Source organism: Sylvia atricapilla, chromosome 1 (genome assembly GCF_009819655.1).
Source record: "Sylvia atricapilla isolate bSylAtr1 chromosome 1, bSylAtr1.pri, whole genome shotgun sequence".
NCBI classification, from domain to species: domain Eukaryota; kingdom Metazoa; phylum Chordata; class Aves; order Passeriformes; family Sylviidae; genus Sylvia; species Sylvia atricapilla.
In genome coordinates this window covers 37,617,837-37,630,111 of record NC_089140.1, presented here as the reverse complement: position 1 = coordinate 37,630,111, position 12,275 = coordinate 37,617,837, and the positions used below count along the sequence as shown (strand labels likewise).

The 12,275-nt window shown below is 38.3% G+C and overlaps 1 protein-coding gene across 4 annotated transcripts in view; it reads left to right on the top strand.

The window, feature by feature from the left end:
* Positions 1-12,275, top strand: part of ZNF385D (zinc finger protein 385D) — a 406,562-nt gene that overhangs the window by 275,724 nt on the left and 118,563 nt on the right. For all 4 annotated transcript variants that reach the window (XM_066319782.1, XM_066319788.1, XM_066319797.1 and 1 more), the window contains one exon: positions 212-354. In XM_066319782.1, the coding sequence (XP_066175879.1) occupies positions 212-354 (143 nt within the window). The remainder of the gene's footprint in view (positions 1-211; positions 355-12,275) is intronic.

Sequence of the window (12,275 nt, the reverse complement as noted above, 5' to 3'; positions counted from 1 at the left end):
GCAAACTACTATAACCAACTCAGTCACTGAGTCGGCTGTGGGGTTTTTTTTTCAGCAATGCAGTAATTTTTGGACAAGTCAAAATGTATTTGTTTGGTCCAATATTGTCTTTTTTACTGTTCCATTTTGTGTGTGTGTGTGTGCTGACTTTTATCCCTGCCCTGCTGATCACATCACTTGCTGAGTGCTCTCTGTCTCTTTGTATGTGCAGGTGGTACATGCCAGAGCCCTGCTCTTCCAGCCCTTGTGCGTCCTCCTGCGCCGCCCTTGCAGCCATCGCTGGATATTAAGCCGTTCCTCCCGTTTCCTCTGGACACTGCCGCAGCAGTGAATCTCTTCCCCAACTTCAATGCAGTAAGTAGACTCCTAACATTCCCAGCTGAGCCACAGCTTCCATGGAAGGCTCCAAGGGGGCACAAAGCAGCATTTTATGTTATCTGTTAAATGTGGAATATCCTCTCCCTTGCTGGGGGCCGAATAGCTCTTTCAGACACACTGATAGGCCATAAATTGAAGCCTACCTGAGTGTTAGTCAGAAGAAATGTAGAAAGAAAGAATGGTGTATTTCCAAGTGACATGCAGTAAAGTGTCTGGCCACATTCAGTCTCAAAGCCTGTGATTCCCACAGTAATTTAGGGCATGCAGAGCTTCACTAACATACAGTTCACTGCAACTCTCAGAGAGGGAAAGTTTCAGACCAATGGAATGCTACATCCCATCTCCAAGACATTTCCTGAGAAACAGTAAAAATTTACAGAGCCTAAAGAAGAAAACTCTGTTGAGACAAATCAAATAAGAATGAAAACAGTGTTAGGTGCTGTATGAGCTATTCAATGGCAAAAAATCCAGGATATTTTTTTCAGGCTAAGATGTGTTATTTCTCATGCTTTTGGTTTAAACTAGGACAGATTTCTCCTTTTTTTGTTTTACTTAGTCATGCTATATATGATTATAGAAATCCTATTCCTTCTTTAGTATTTTAATTATTTTACTGACATATGTCATCAGTGTTCCAATTTTCCTGTTTCAGTCTGAGATAATTAGTGCTCAAAAAAAAAAAAAGGTCTACATTGATTTTATGTTAATTTTGACTTTATAGAATTATGCCCCTTTTTAATCACTTTTGGAAGCTCTTTTCCTTATTTACATATACTTAATATACAAAAAAGCCTCTTAAGAACATGTGTGCTTACCTACTTTGAGAAATGCAGAGGGGATGGAATTTTCCATTCTGAACCAATGCTAACTGACATATGGAAATCTTAATTAAAATAATTGAGTAGTTGAAGAAGATGTGCATTCTAGAAACAATTTGTGGCAATCAATAGCAAATTTCTGTAATAAATGTTTATTTTTTTACCTTTCATAGATGTTAATTTTGCTTTAAATTAAAATAAGCTAATTGTCAAAAGTATTTATACAAATTTAAGAAATTCACAACATTAACAGAGAAACTACAAACTGCAAGTCTTAAAATGCACAGAAACAATGTCAATGAACTACTATTACAAGTAAACTTATTTAAATTCAAAAACAGTGTTAGTATGCCTCAAGGTTTTAAAATATGCTGAGTTTAACCAATGGGTTACTGATAACCCATGACGGAATGGGTACAACTTTAGACTTGTTTAGTGTGCTTTAGAGTTGAAGTCTTTTAATCACTTGTGCCTTGTGATCACTGTTTGTAGTTAATACAATAGGCCAGCTGACCTTTTAAAAGATATCTATTAGAATTTCTTGTATTTGTCTTCCTCAGGATTTTCCATGGTTCTGAGTCTTCAGATTGTTTTGCTAATTGTTTAATTATATAACTGAAAGGAAATTTTAATGATGAATGTTAATAATTGTTAATCCTGTGTAGCTATAAATTTTCAGTTTCTTTCTTCTTACACAGGCTGCTTTGCTACTATAAATATTTTGAGGGAGGGGTGGATAAGTCATGTTTATATTAATTTGGAAGTAAGAAAATAAAAATAGACTCATATCACAACCATGTTATTCCTAAACATTATCTTGGTAGCATATAATTTGGTAAGAGCACTGTTAAAGTGAGCCTAGATTTCAGGAGTGAGACTTGAAGCCCTTTTTAACAGCACTCTGAAGTCTGTTCCCATGAAAAACACTGCTTCCTGTGATGTGTGGCCATCTGCCAAGTCCACCTTTGGCAGATATGTCAGTCCTGAGTGTGAGGATGCTGTCATCAGAGCTGCTGTCACCTGCCTTGCTGCTCATAGTTTATGCCTTGCAAAGTGACCTTTGCCTTCCCGTCATGTGTGCTGACATGCAGCGTCATCCTCCCATTTTCTTTGTGAACAGCACGTTATTGAACGCTGCTATGTTTAGCTCATATGCCAGGGATGGTTAGCAGCAACCTCCAAATGTATAGGCTAGCTCAGTAGTTTTGCATAGTTCCAGAAATTCTTTCCAAGCCGACAAAACTTTTGGGGATGCATCAGCTGCTGTTATCAGCCCTAGAAGAAGGTGACCCTCACATTGTGTTAGACTTTAAACAGAACTTCTGACAGAGGCTTCAGTATGTGAATCTGAGGTAGAAAAAAAGTGTTTAATCAAAAAATGATCTTTGTAAATATGTCTCTCCATGATCGACTGCAACTGTTGATGATGCTTTATCTTCATAGACTTCACTGATGATCGTACACAGTGTCGGTGGAGAATCATTTATGCTCTGTGGCTAAACCCAGGTCACGCAAGTGGTCCATAAGAGTACACCTGAACTGGATATTCTCTCTCGTGTTGTCAATAAATTAGCATTTCCCTTGACTGAGCCATCAGGGTCATAAATTAAGCCATAGGAAATGGATTTCTAAAGACCTCTTGACCCTCAAGCAATTCCACAGGAACAAATGAGTTTGGCAGCATGTCTGGACTACTTCACAAAAGGCTAGAGGGAAGTCCAGAATTCTGGCCATTTGTTGGCCACTTTTCAACAGCCTTCACTTGAGAACAGCATGACCAAGGGGAAATTTGAATAAAAGTTCAGACATGTTTCAGAGAAAATCAGTGGTCTCTGACAATCCTAATTAGCGTTAGAGTTTGGTTGTGATGGACATAGGCATCTGAGCTAATCAACTTAAGCTTCTTCACAAAATATAATGGAGAAAAGCCAGCAACGTCTCCAAGTTTTGCATAGATAAAAATGCACAAAGGTAGCTTGCAATGCAAGCTATATGTCTACTTTGGCATGAAGTGAAGTGAACCCTGAAAGTTCTCATTTGCCTGTTCAGACTATAATGAGGGACTGGCTCAGCTGCGTCTACATTTAGATGAATCCCACATTATGGGACAAGTCATAAGCTAGTCACACCTCATATATTAAATTCCACTCAGAAATCAGATGACAGAAGTGCTGACATTGTATTGTATGTTTACAGAGGAATGCTCCCATTTATTCAGCAGTTACGCTTCTAATTTTATCTAAAGACAGTCTTCCGGGAATTTGAGGATTCAGATGAACTTGATAGAAACATTAGGAAAGGTGAAAGCAAAAGTAGCTTATCAGTTGAGAAAGTCAGACATGTAAATAATAACAATAATAATACCAACAACAATAATAATAATAAGCTTAAGTATTGCAAATAATCCTAGTAAGGTATATTTTATAACATTGTTCACTCTATTTCAGTTTATTACCAACATAAGAGTTCTTTATTTGTTACTGATGACTTTACTCTAAAACAAACTCAGTTTTTGCTGGCTGCCTCTGAAGAAAACATTCAGCACTAATTTCCACAAAGGCAAAAGTTTTCACTGAAGCAGAGACTAGAGGAGATAATGTGGAGTATGCAAACCTTAATCAGTAATATCCCCAGACGGGGAGTAGAGGGAAAAGTAAAAACTGAGTAACCTGAGAAAAGTTAGAAAGATAACGTTTGAACCTTTGAACCATTCAGTTTCAGGAGGAACATTTTCTATTTATACAAGAAAGAGTAAAGCAAACATAGCAATTTACAATCTGGTTAGCTGAACATTTGTAGTTGCTTTGCTCTTAATTGTGAAGCAAATGGGTACCCTCAAGTCACACGTAAAAGGAAATTGTTACAACACAGCTGCTTAAACTGAAAACAGCCCACTGGAGAAGACCCTGAAGAATCCCAGGTTCACTGCAAGTTTATCTGATCTAAAAAGATGAATTACCTGGATGGGATTTAAATAGCTAAATTTTATTTAATGATAAAAACTCTGGCTATCAACAATGCTTATGTAGCTTTTAAAAATATTATTTGAAAATTTTCAAGGGAATAGAAAAATAATTAAAGTGTTCCAAAAATAATTTGATATCATTTAGCAAACATTTGTTATGTTTCTGCATTTTCATCTGCAGAGGGAGAAGCTGTAAGTCTTTGTACTTCAAGAATTAGTTCTTAGAGAGGATAAGCTTTAAGGGTTGTATTAAACATGTACTGGTTTTTTGCATGTCAATGTGCATATTGTGTTCATGAGCCGATAGTTTGTTGCAGAGAAATTTCACAAAGTGTCAAAGTCTAGAAGTTAATTAACTTGTAGAAAAATATTGATGGGTCTCTGGTCTAAGAGGAGATGCTTATTTTTGCAAGACGTCATCATCAGCCCAAAGCTGATGGACCTGATGACAGAAAAAAAAATCTCATGTAGACCTTTTTTGTCGTCTCCAAAGCACAGATGCCTCAGAAACTAGGTTTTGCCTGTTCCCAAAGCTCTTGGAATTATATACTGCAGCCTCCTGACCAGGAGACATTATTTCAAGTTTAAATGCAGGACATATGTCATTATAAGGTAGAAAATCGGACAGTGCCTTGTACTCCTTGTTTGTTTATTCTTTGAAGGATATGCTGAGCATTTTTCTGAAAAAAAAAAAAAAAAAAAAATTTTAAAAATTATCACACTTTGTAGTATGAGCACAATCTATAATGGAAGAGGTACCCAATGCAGAAGATTTGAATAAATGCCTGAAAGCAGAAAGAGTGGTTTTGCTTGAAAAGCTCCATTCCTAACTCCAAATGAAACCCTTGTTGCTAATAGAAAGTTTCCCAAATACGTGTCCTTTGGAAGGAAACATCGCTGCAGTTTTGACTAGAAATGTATGACTTGGAAGAGCAGTAACAATGTCAGAGTTGTACTAAACATGGATGGAAAATGAATAGTTTGTCTAGACATGTTTCTCATGATCCATCTATGATAATCCTTGTTCAGTTCCCTGATTTTCCTGTTTGCTTGTTCTATGCCAATAGCCCCAGGTGCATTTGTAAGAGCTTCCTATTTCACCTTCCCCTGGTTATGGAGAGGAGGAGGAGGAGGAGGAGGAGGAGGAGGAGGTGGAGGAGGAGTTGACACTGTCTCTTGAGCATAGGTTGGGGCTCTCGTGGCAGCTTGGGTTGGAGTGCCAATGCTCCTTGTTTCCTGAAAACCACCCTGTGCAACAACCTTAGAGGTTTCAGGGCAGCACAAAGGCTGCACTCTCTATTTATAGAGGTGAAGCTTCTGTTTGTAGGTATAGTCTTTTCCTATTGTGGTCAGACAACTGATAGAAATGGACAGTGTAGAAAACCTGCTTGCTGAGAAGTATTTCTGGGAAGGGTTATGCCAGGAAATGCGGAGAAAACCTGTCAGAAAGCTGTCAGAAAAGATTTAAAAAATCTTTTCCTTAGGCTCTTGTCCTGGATAGTTATTTTATCTAGAAGAGAGATATGTGCTGCAGAAATGATGTGCCAATTCTCTAGATGTTATGAATAAGAAGTAGTGTTTTGATAGTGAAGACTGGAGGAGGACTCTGAAATACATGTTAGTTTTTTTAAACATTATCAGCCTGAAATTTAGAAAATAAAGTCAAATTTTTTGTATGCCACTACATAATGGTTTTGTTTTATGCTTTCTGACTTAATTGAGCAGAGTAGCATAACGAGACTATTTTTCCTCATCATATAAAATCCTTTTAAGTTCAGTAGTGATGACATGCTGTCAGAATGCTTTGTTTCCAGAAGAGGATAATCAGGCAACAACACAATGGCCTAACCCTGATGTGAATCAAAATGGAATATTGCCTATATAGAAGAACTTGGCAGTAAAAATGTAGTTGGTGCTGATTTTTAATGTTATTTCCATGAGAAGGTCCTTTATCAGGTGGAGAACTGTTGTGCACCAAATTTTTCATTTGTCAGACAGAGGGAATTATTGCTTCTGGGGCCAATCTTTGAGTAATTGCTCATTTACAGGTATCTAGAGACAGAGGGTTTGACTTTCTCATTTCCTTACATTGCACTGCAGTTGAGCTGTAAGATGGATATACTCTTCTTTACAGTCTATCTCTCTATTGCTATTTAGCTGAATGTTATTGAAAATAGGAAACAATACAAAAATAATGGCAGGGTTTAGGAGTTCTTTATTATAATAACATTTTCATCTCTGCCCAGAATGTTTAATTAAGTCTGCAGGAGAAGTAGAGGAATTAAGAAATGAGCAAACACAAGAAAATCCTGGCAATTCAGATGTTTTATTTGGTGCTTGCTAAATGGAATGAATCAACATCAGTATGAAGTATTCAGTCATTAGAATTGGCCAGATTTTTTTTTCCCCATACTTAAATCCTTAAGCTACACCCTGGGTTCTGTTTGAAATACCAGTAAAACATTGTTTTCCTGATGCAAAGGGAAGATTTACAGCTCAGGGGACATAGTGAAATTAAGCTTTTTGGTTTTTTCCAGTTTTGAGTCAGATTAGGCTGGATCCAGATCTTTAGGAATACTCTGGCTGTTCTTATGTATGGTCTATGCTCTGTGTCATGCACAGGCTTTATATTTTGGCTTGGTACAAATGAGTGTTCCTGAAACATGGTCGCCTGTGACTGCATAGATGTCATTTCTGCTTGTAGTGTCTCACATCCCTAGGAGCTGTCTCCAGAGTCATTGCTCTTATGTTCTTTGGACTTCATGAACTGTTAAGGAGCATCTAACCTTAGTCCCTTTGCAGGCTCCTTTAATTCTTTTTCCTCTCTTTGCAACTTGCAGTTGGGCCTTCTGCAAGTTTAAACCCAGACAAAACAATTTTTTTCTTACCTTTTTCTTAGAATTATCTTATGTTTTAGCAGCACTCCTGGTCTGTGTTTGGAATTGCTTTCATGGATCCCATGTGAAACTCGTGAAGTCCAAGGCCAGGAGCAAGGTCCTGCGCCTGCGTCAGAGCTGTCCTTTGTATCAGCACAGACTGGGGCCTCCAAGGATGGAGAGCAGCCCAGTGGAGAAGGACTTTGGGGTGTTGATGCACAAAAATTGACTGTGACCTGGCAATGTGCACCTGCAGTCCAGAAAGACAATTGTAGCTGAGGCTACATCAAAAGCAGTGTGGCCATTAGGTCAGGGGAGGTTATTCTTTTCCTCTGTTCTACTCTCGCACAACCCAACCTGGAGTACAGCATCCTGTTCGAAAGTTCCCAATGGAAGACAGCGACATATTAAAGCAGGTTATGAGGAGGGTCAGGAAAATTATCAGGGCAGTGGAGCACCTCTCCTATGAGGAAAGACTCGAGAGAGTTTGGATTGTTCAGCCCAGAGAAAAAAGCTCTGGGGTGACCTTATTGAATCCCAGCAGTACTTAAAGGCCCTTACAAGAAGGATGGGGAGAGAGTTTTAGCTTGTGCCTGTAGTGATAGGACAAGGGAAAATGTTTTTAAAAAGAAGGAGGGTAGCTTTACATTGGAAGAAATTGTTTATTATGGGAGTGGTGACACATTGGAGCAATTTGCCCAGAAAAGTTCATAGAATCATATGATAATAGAAATAATTGGGCTGGAATGAGACCTTGAAGATCATCTAGTTCTAACCCTCCTGCTGTGGGCAGGGACACCTTCAACTAGACAAGGTTGCTCAGAGCCTCATCAAACTTGGCCTTGAATAACCCCCGTGGGGCAACCTGTTCCGTTGCCTCACCACCCTTTCAGTAAATATTTTGTCCCAATATAAAATCAAAATGTACTCTCTTTCATTTTGAGCCCATTCCTCCCTGTCCTGTTTACTATTTACATGCTCTTGTAAATAGTCTTGTCTAATCTTTCCTGTAAGTTCCCTTCAAGTACTGGAAGGCCACAATTAGGTCACCCGAAACCTTCTCTTTTCCTGGTTGAAAAATCCCAATTCTCTCAGCCTTTCCTCTCAGGAGAGGTGCTCCATCCCTCTGATCAACTCTGTGTCCCTCCTCCGGATTCGCTCCAAGAGGTCCTTCCTGTGCTGGGTCCCCAGAGCTGGATGCAGTGCTCCAGGTGGGGTCTCACCAGAGGGGAGCAGAGGGGCAGAATCCCCTCCCTCATCCTCCTGCTCTGGATGCAACTCCGGATAGGATTGGCATTCTGGGCTTTTAGTGCATACTGCTGGGCCGTGTCCAGATTCTTGTCAACCATTACCCACAAGTCCTTGTCAACACTGCTGCTCTCGGTCTGTTCATCCCCTGTGCTGATATCGGGGGTTGCCTTGACCCAGCTGCAGCATTTTACCCTTGGTCTTGTGAAACCTCGTGAGATTCCCATAGACCCACTTCTCCAGCCTGTCTAGGTCCCTCTGGATGGCATCCTGTCCTTGAGGACACATGACATCCACACCATCAGGTTTGTCAACAGTTCCACTCAGTTTGATGTCATCTGCAAACTTGCTGAGGGTACACTCGATGTTGATGTCATTAATGAAGATCTCGAAGATACTAAGTTGCATTATATTATATTAATATATTATTAAAGATATTCAATTGCAGATGCCCCATCATTGGAAGGGTTCAAGGTCAGGTTTGGTGGGACTTCAAACAACCTGATCTGGTGAATGATGTCCTTGCCAAGGGCAGAGGATTGGGCCTGATGATCCTTATAGGTTCCTTTCAACACAACCCATTCTCTCTCTGATTTCCACAAATTATTTGAACAGTTTTAGGATTATGTTCCAGTTAGGGAGTCAGCCGTGTCCTATGCTTATGATGAGCAGCTGTCACATTGCATAGAATACGGTAGCCTTGAAACCTTCAAGGAGTTTGTTGAGTACAAATGGGTAGATACCAAAAAAAAAAAAAAAAAAACAATTAAAAAGTTTTATTTTTGTTTAAGTTAAATTTGTATCAAGGGTGTTCTGACATTCCATGATTTCTTTCTGAAGAAATTCAGGTTTCTAGGGTGTGTATTCTCCTGGGAAGCAAATCTTAAGGTTATCTTAAGATAGCCTATGTTCTTGTCATTTCACCTTGCTGAACCTATCCTTGAATTCATCTCTGTAACTGTAATGTGGATGCAAATAAAATACCCATTTCCTGGTTGCTGTCCAGTTTTTGGAGTGTAATGTGTGTCTTTGGGGTATCTGCCTTGATTTATGTGGAAAACTTGTGTAAGTATGTGTGAATAGCATTGCCTGTGTTTGGCCTCCTGCACCTACCATGTCTCTCTGTTCAGTTCCATGGCCTCATTCAAGGACCTTATGGATACCTAGTGGTCATTTGGCCACCTGCAGATTGTATATACTTTTTGGGCACAGATAAGATGGTGCTCTTCGTGGAAGCTGAGCTTATAGTATGTGCACTTTCATCTTCTGTTTGGTAGCTCACAGTTTTTCAGGATTTTTCACACAGTGATTCACACTCCAGTGACTCAGCACCTTGTCTCTGAGGAAGAGGTGTTTGTGCTGCTCTTTCTTGCCATGTGAGAATAACTTCTAACTATTCTCCACCAGTTCTCATGTCCAAAATTAAACAGGTCTGAGCCACAAACGCCCTGTTTGTACAAGCTCATTACACTGCTATTATATAAATGGCCACGCAGTAGGCCATGGAGCATAAACTTGGAGACATTTTCATAAGCAGTGTTGCAGGCTGGAAGTGATCTCTGGGAAAATCCCTAAAAATGACATGTAACATGCTTTGTTCTCAGTGTATTTTTTAAATTTACCAACGTGGTTTCTTGTTCCTCAAGCAATCAATAGGATCTAAATACCTCACATGCTTGTTTGTTTAAGTGGTGATTAGTAAGAGCTAAAGAATAGACTTTCTGAGTCATCTTGTCCTGCCTTACACGTTTGCTGGAGGGCACTGCACTGTGAGCCAACTTGCTGTTGGGAAGTCACAGCACCCAGGGCAAAGGCAACAGCACAGCCTTTTATGGGGGCTGAGGGTCCCTCGGGGTTTTGCTTTGAATGCAAAAAATATTTTCATAAGGAAAATTAAATGAAGCACTCTTCAGATTTGTCAAGTCCTGATGAGTGAAATTACTTAAAATTAAATTTTATAACGCGTTTTGTAAAACATTTTAAATAATGTTTTAATCAGTTGATGTTTACGCCCTTTGCCTTAATAGCACTCAGATGAAAAAGATCAATGATTATTTTATTCTGCAAAGACTATAAAAATTTAATGGTTCGCATAATAAGTATAACTCATAAAATCTACAGTTTAAATATGGATGGTTATTAACCTGTTTTTAAAAAGCTGCAATTAAAGTGAAAAGGAATTACTTAAAGCAATGACTTTATTACTGTAGTGTGAGGATGAAAAAAGTGATAAAATTCTAAAATCACTGTTATTTCTGTTGATGAGACAGACATTTGGAAGGATTTAAAGTAAGGCATTAATTTTTTCTAACCTTGGATCCTTAAATACACTCGTGTTTCTCATTATAGGTGAATAACTATTTGCAGATTTTTTTTTTTATTTTTTGCAACCTACAATTTGTTCTTAGGAATTTCAAAGATATCTTGAAAAAAGCATGAGTTTACATGACAGGTGATTTCACACAGAGTAGATGCATTCCTAAGCACTGTTGCTTCGTTAATTGTTTATTCATAGCATGTAGTAACAGTGCTTCTACTATTCAAGAATGTGCCTTAAAACATATGCATGCTTTTATCCTTTATGATAATGGAAATTTAGGGATTCATTTCTACTCTTTTTACTCACAGTGGTTTGGGCTGGTAAATGGCACATGCTGAAGAGCTCATGTATCTGGAATCTTTGCATGTTGCACTCTCTGATGAAATATTTCTCTAATGTCTGTGTCCTGTCTAACTTATTTTATCCTAATATTTTTTGATAAGGGGAGAAAATCCCCAAGAGTCCTGTGTTGGACTTGTACAGTGAAACTGGATATAGAATTCCAGATTCTCATGCAACTACTGTTTTTCCTGGCATCTTTCCTTTTGGCTCTGGTGAATGCTTAAAGTAATCCTATATTAATATTCATATAGATTAAATTAGTAATCTAAACAATTCATTAAAGAGTAGTTCAAAACCGTATATTTCCCAGGAAATCAGTGTTTCTCTTTTAAATGCATTGGTTTATATAAAACAGATGATTATCAAATTCTTACTATTTCAGAGAATACAAATCAGAGTTTTTTAGAAAACATTGTATTTTGTCCAGAATTAAATGTTTTGTGATTTCACAAGTATAAAGTTTTAGATGACATACTACATTTACACTCTTTTTAATAAGAAAGTATAAGAAAAAGTTTAAATAGATTGTGTAGCTTCCTTACATAATAAAAAAAAAATGTTTATAACTAAATGTAAAAGCTGTCTTAATAACTCACAACAGAAGACTAAAGACTCTACAAGTGAAGGAAAATGGCTGATAAAAGAGTAAATTTATGTAGGAAATAAATTTATATAGGAAAGAGACATTCCTAATTACAGTTAGAGATGGTGTAAAGCCTGCTGCAAAGCTGTCTGGGAGGAGTTTCATTCAGTAATTTGCTACTGTGAAACTGCCAGGATGTTTGAATGTCAGAGAGACCAATTCTAATGAATGGAGACCACGGAAAGAATTCCTGAAGTTGAACATAATAGGCCTGTGAAAGGAGTACTTAAAGATAATTTTAAGAGGGAAACAGTATTTATTTATTTCTGGAACATTTGTCAAGAAAACAGGCAAGGTCTAAATCTGCATCCTTTACTTCTTTCATTCTGGTCCAGTTTTCATTAAACTTATCTGTAGCCAACCATGTCCATGCTTTGTTAAAAATTAAAATGCCAGGACCAAGGCAAGCATTATCTGTGCCTGCTTTGGCAAGTTAAAGAAGACCAGAAGAGCTGAGAACACAAGTAGCAATGCTTGCCAGACTGTACCTTCAGTGAGATATGTTTTAGGGAGTTCTTGAGCCAAATGTGTTGTCTTGCAATGTGTTAGCCCCCCATGAGGTACTTAACTGGATGGAATCAGCCAGGAGCGTTTGTGTATTTTAACTGCTGATGTGGTAATGTGAGTTTTCTCATTCCCTTCCCCAGACAGAGCCTAATATATCCAAGCAGAGAGATACACTGGA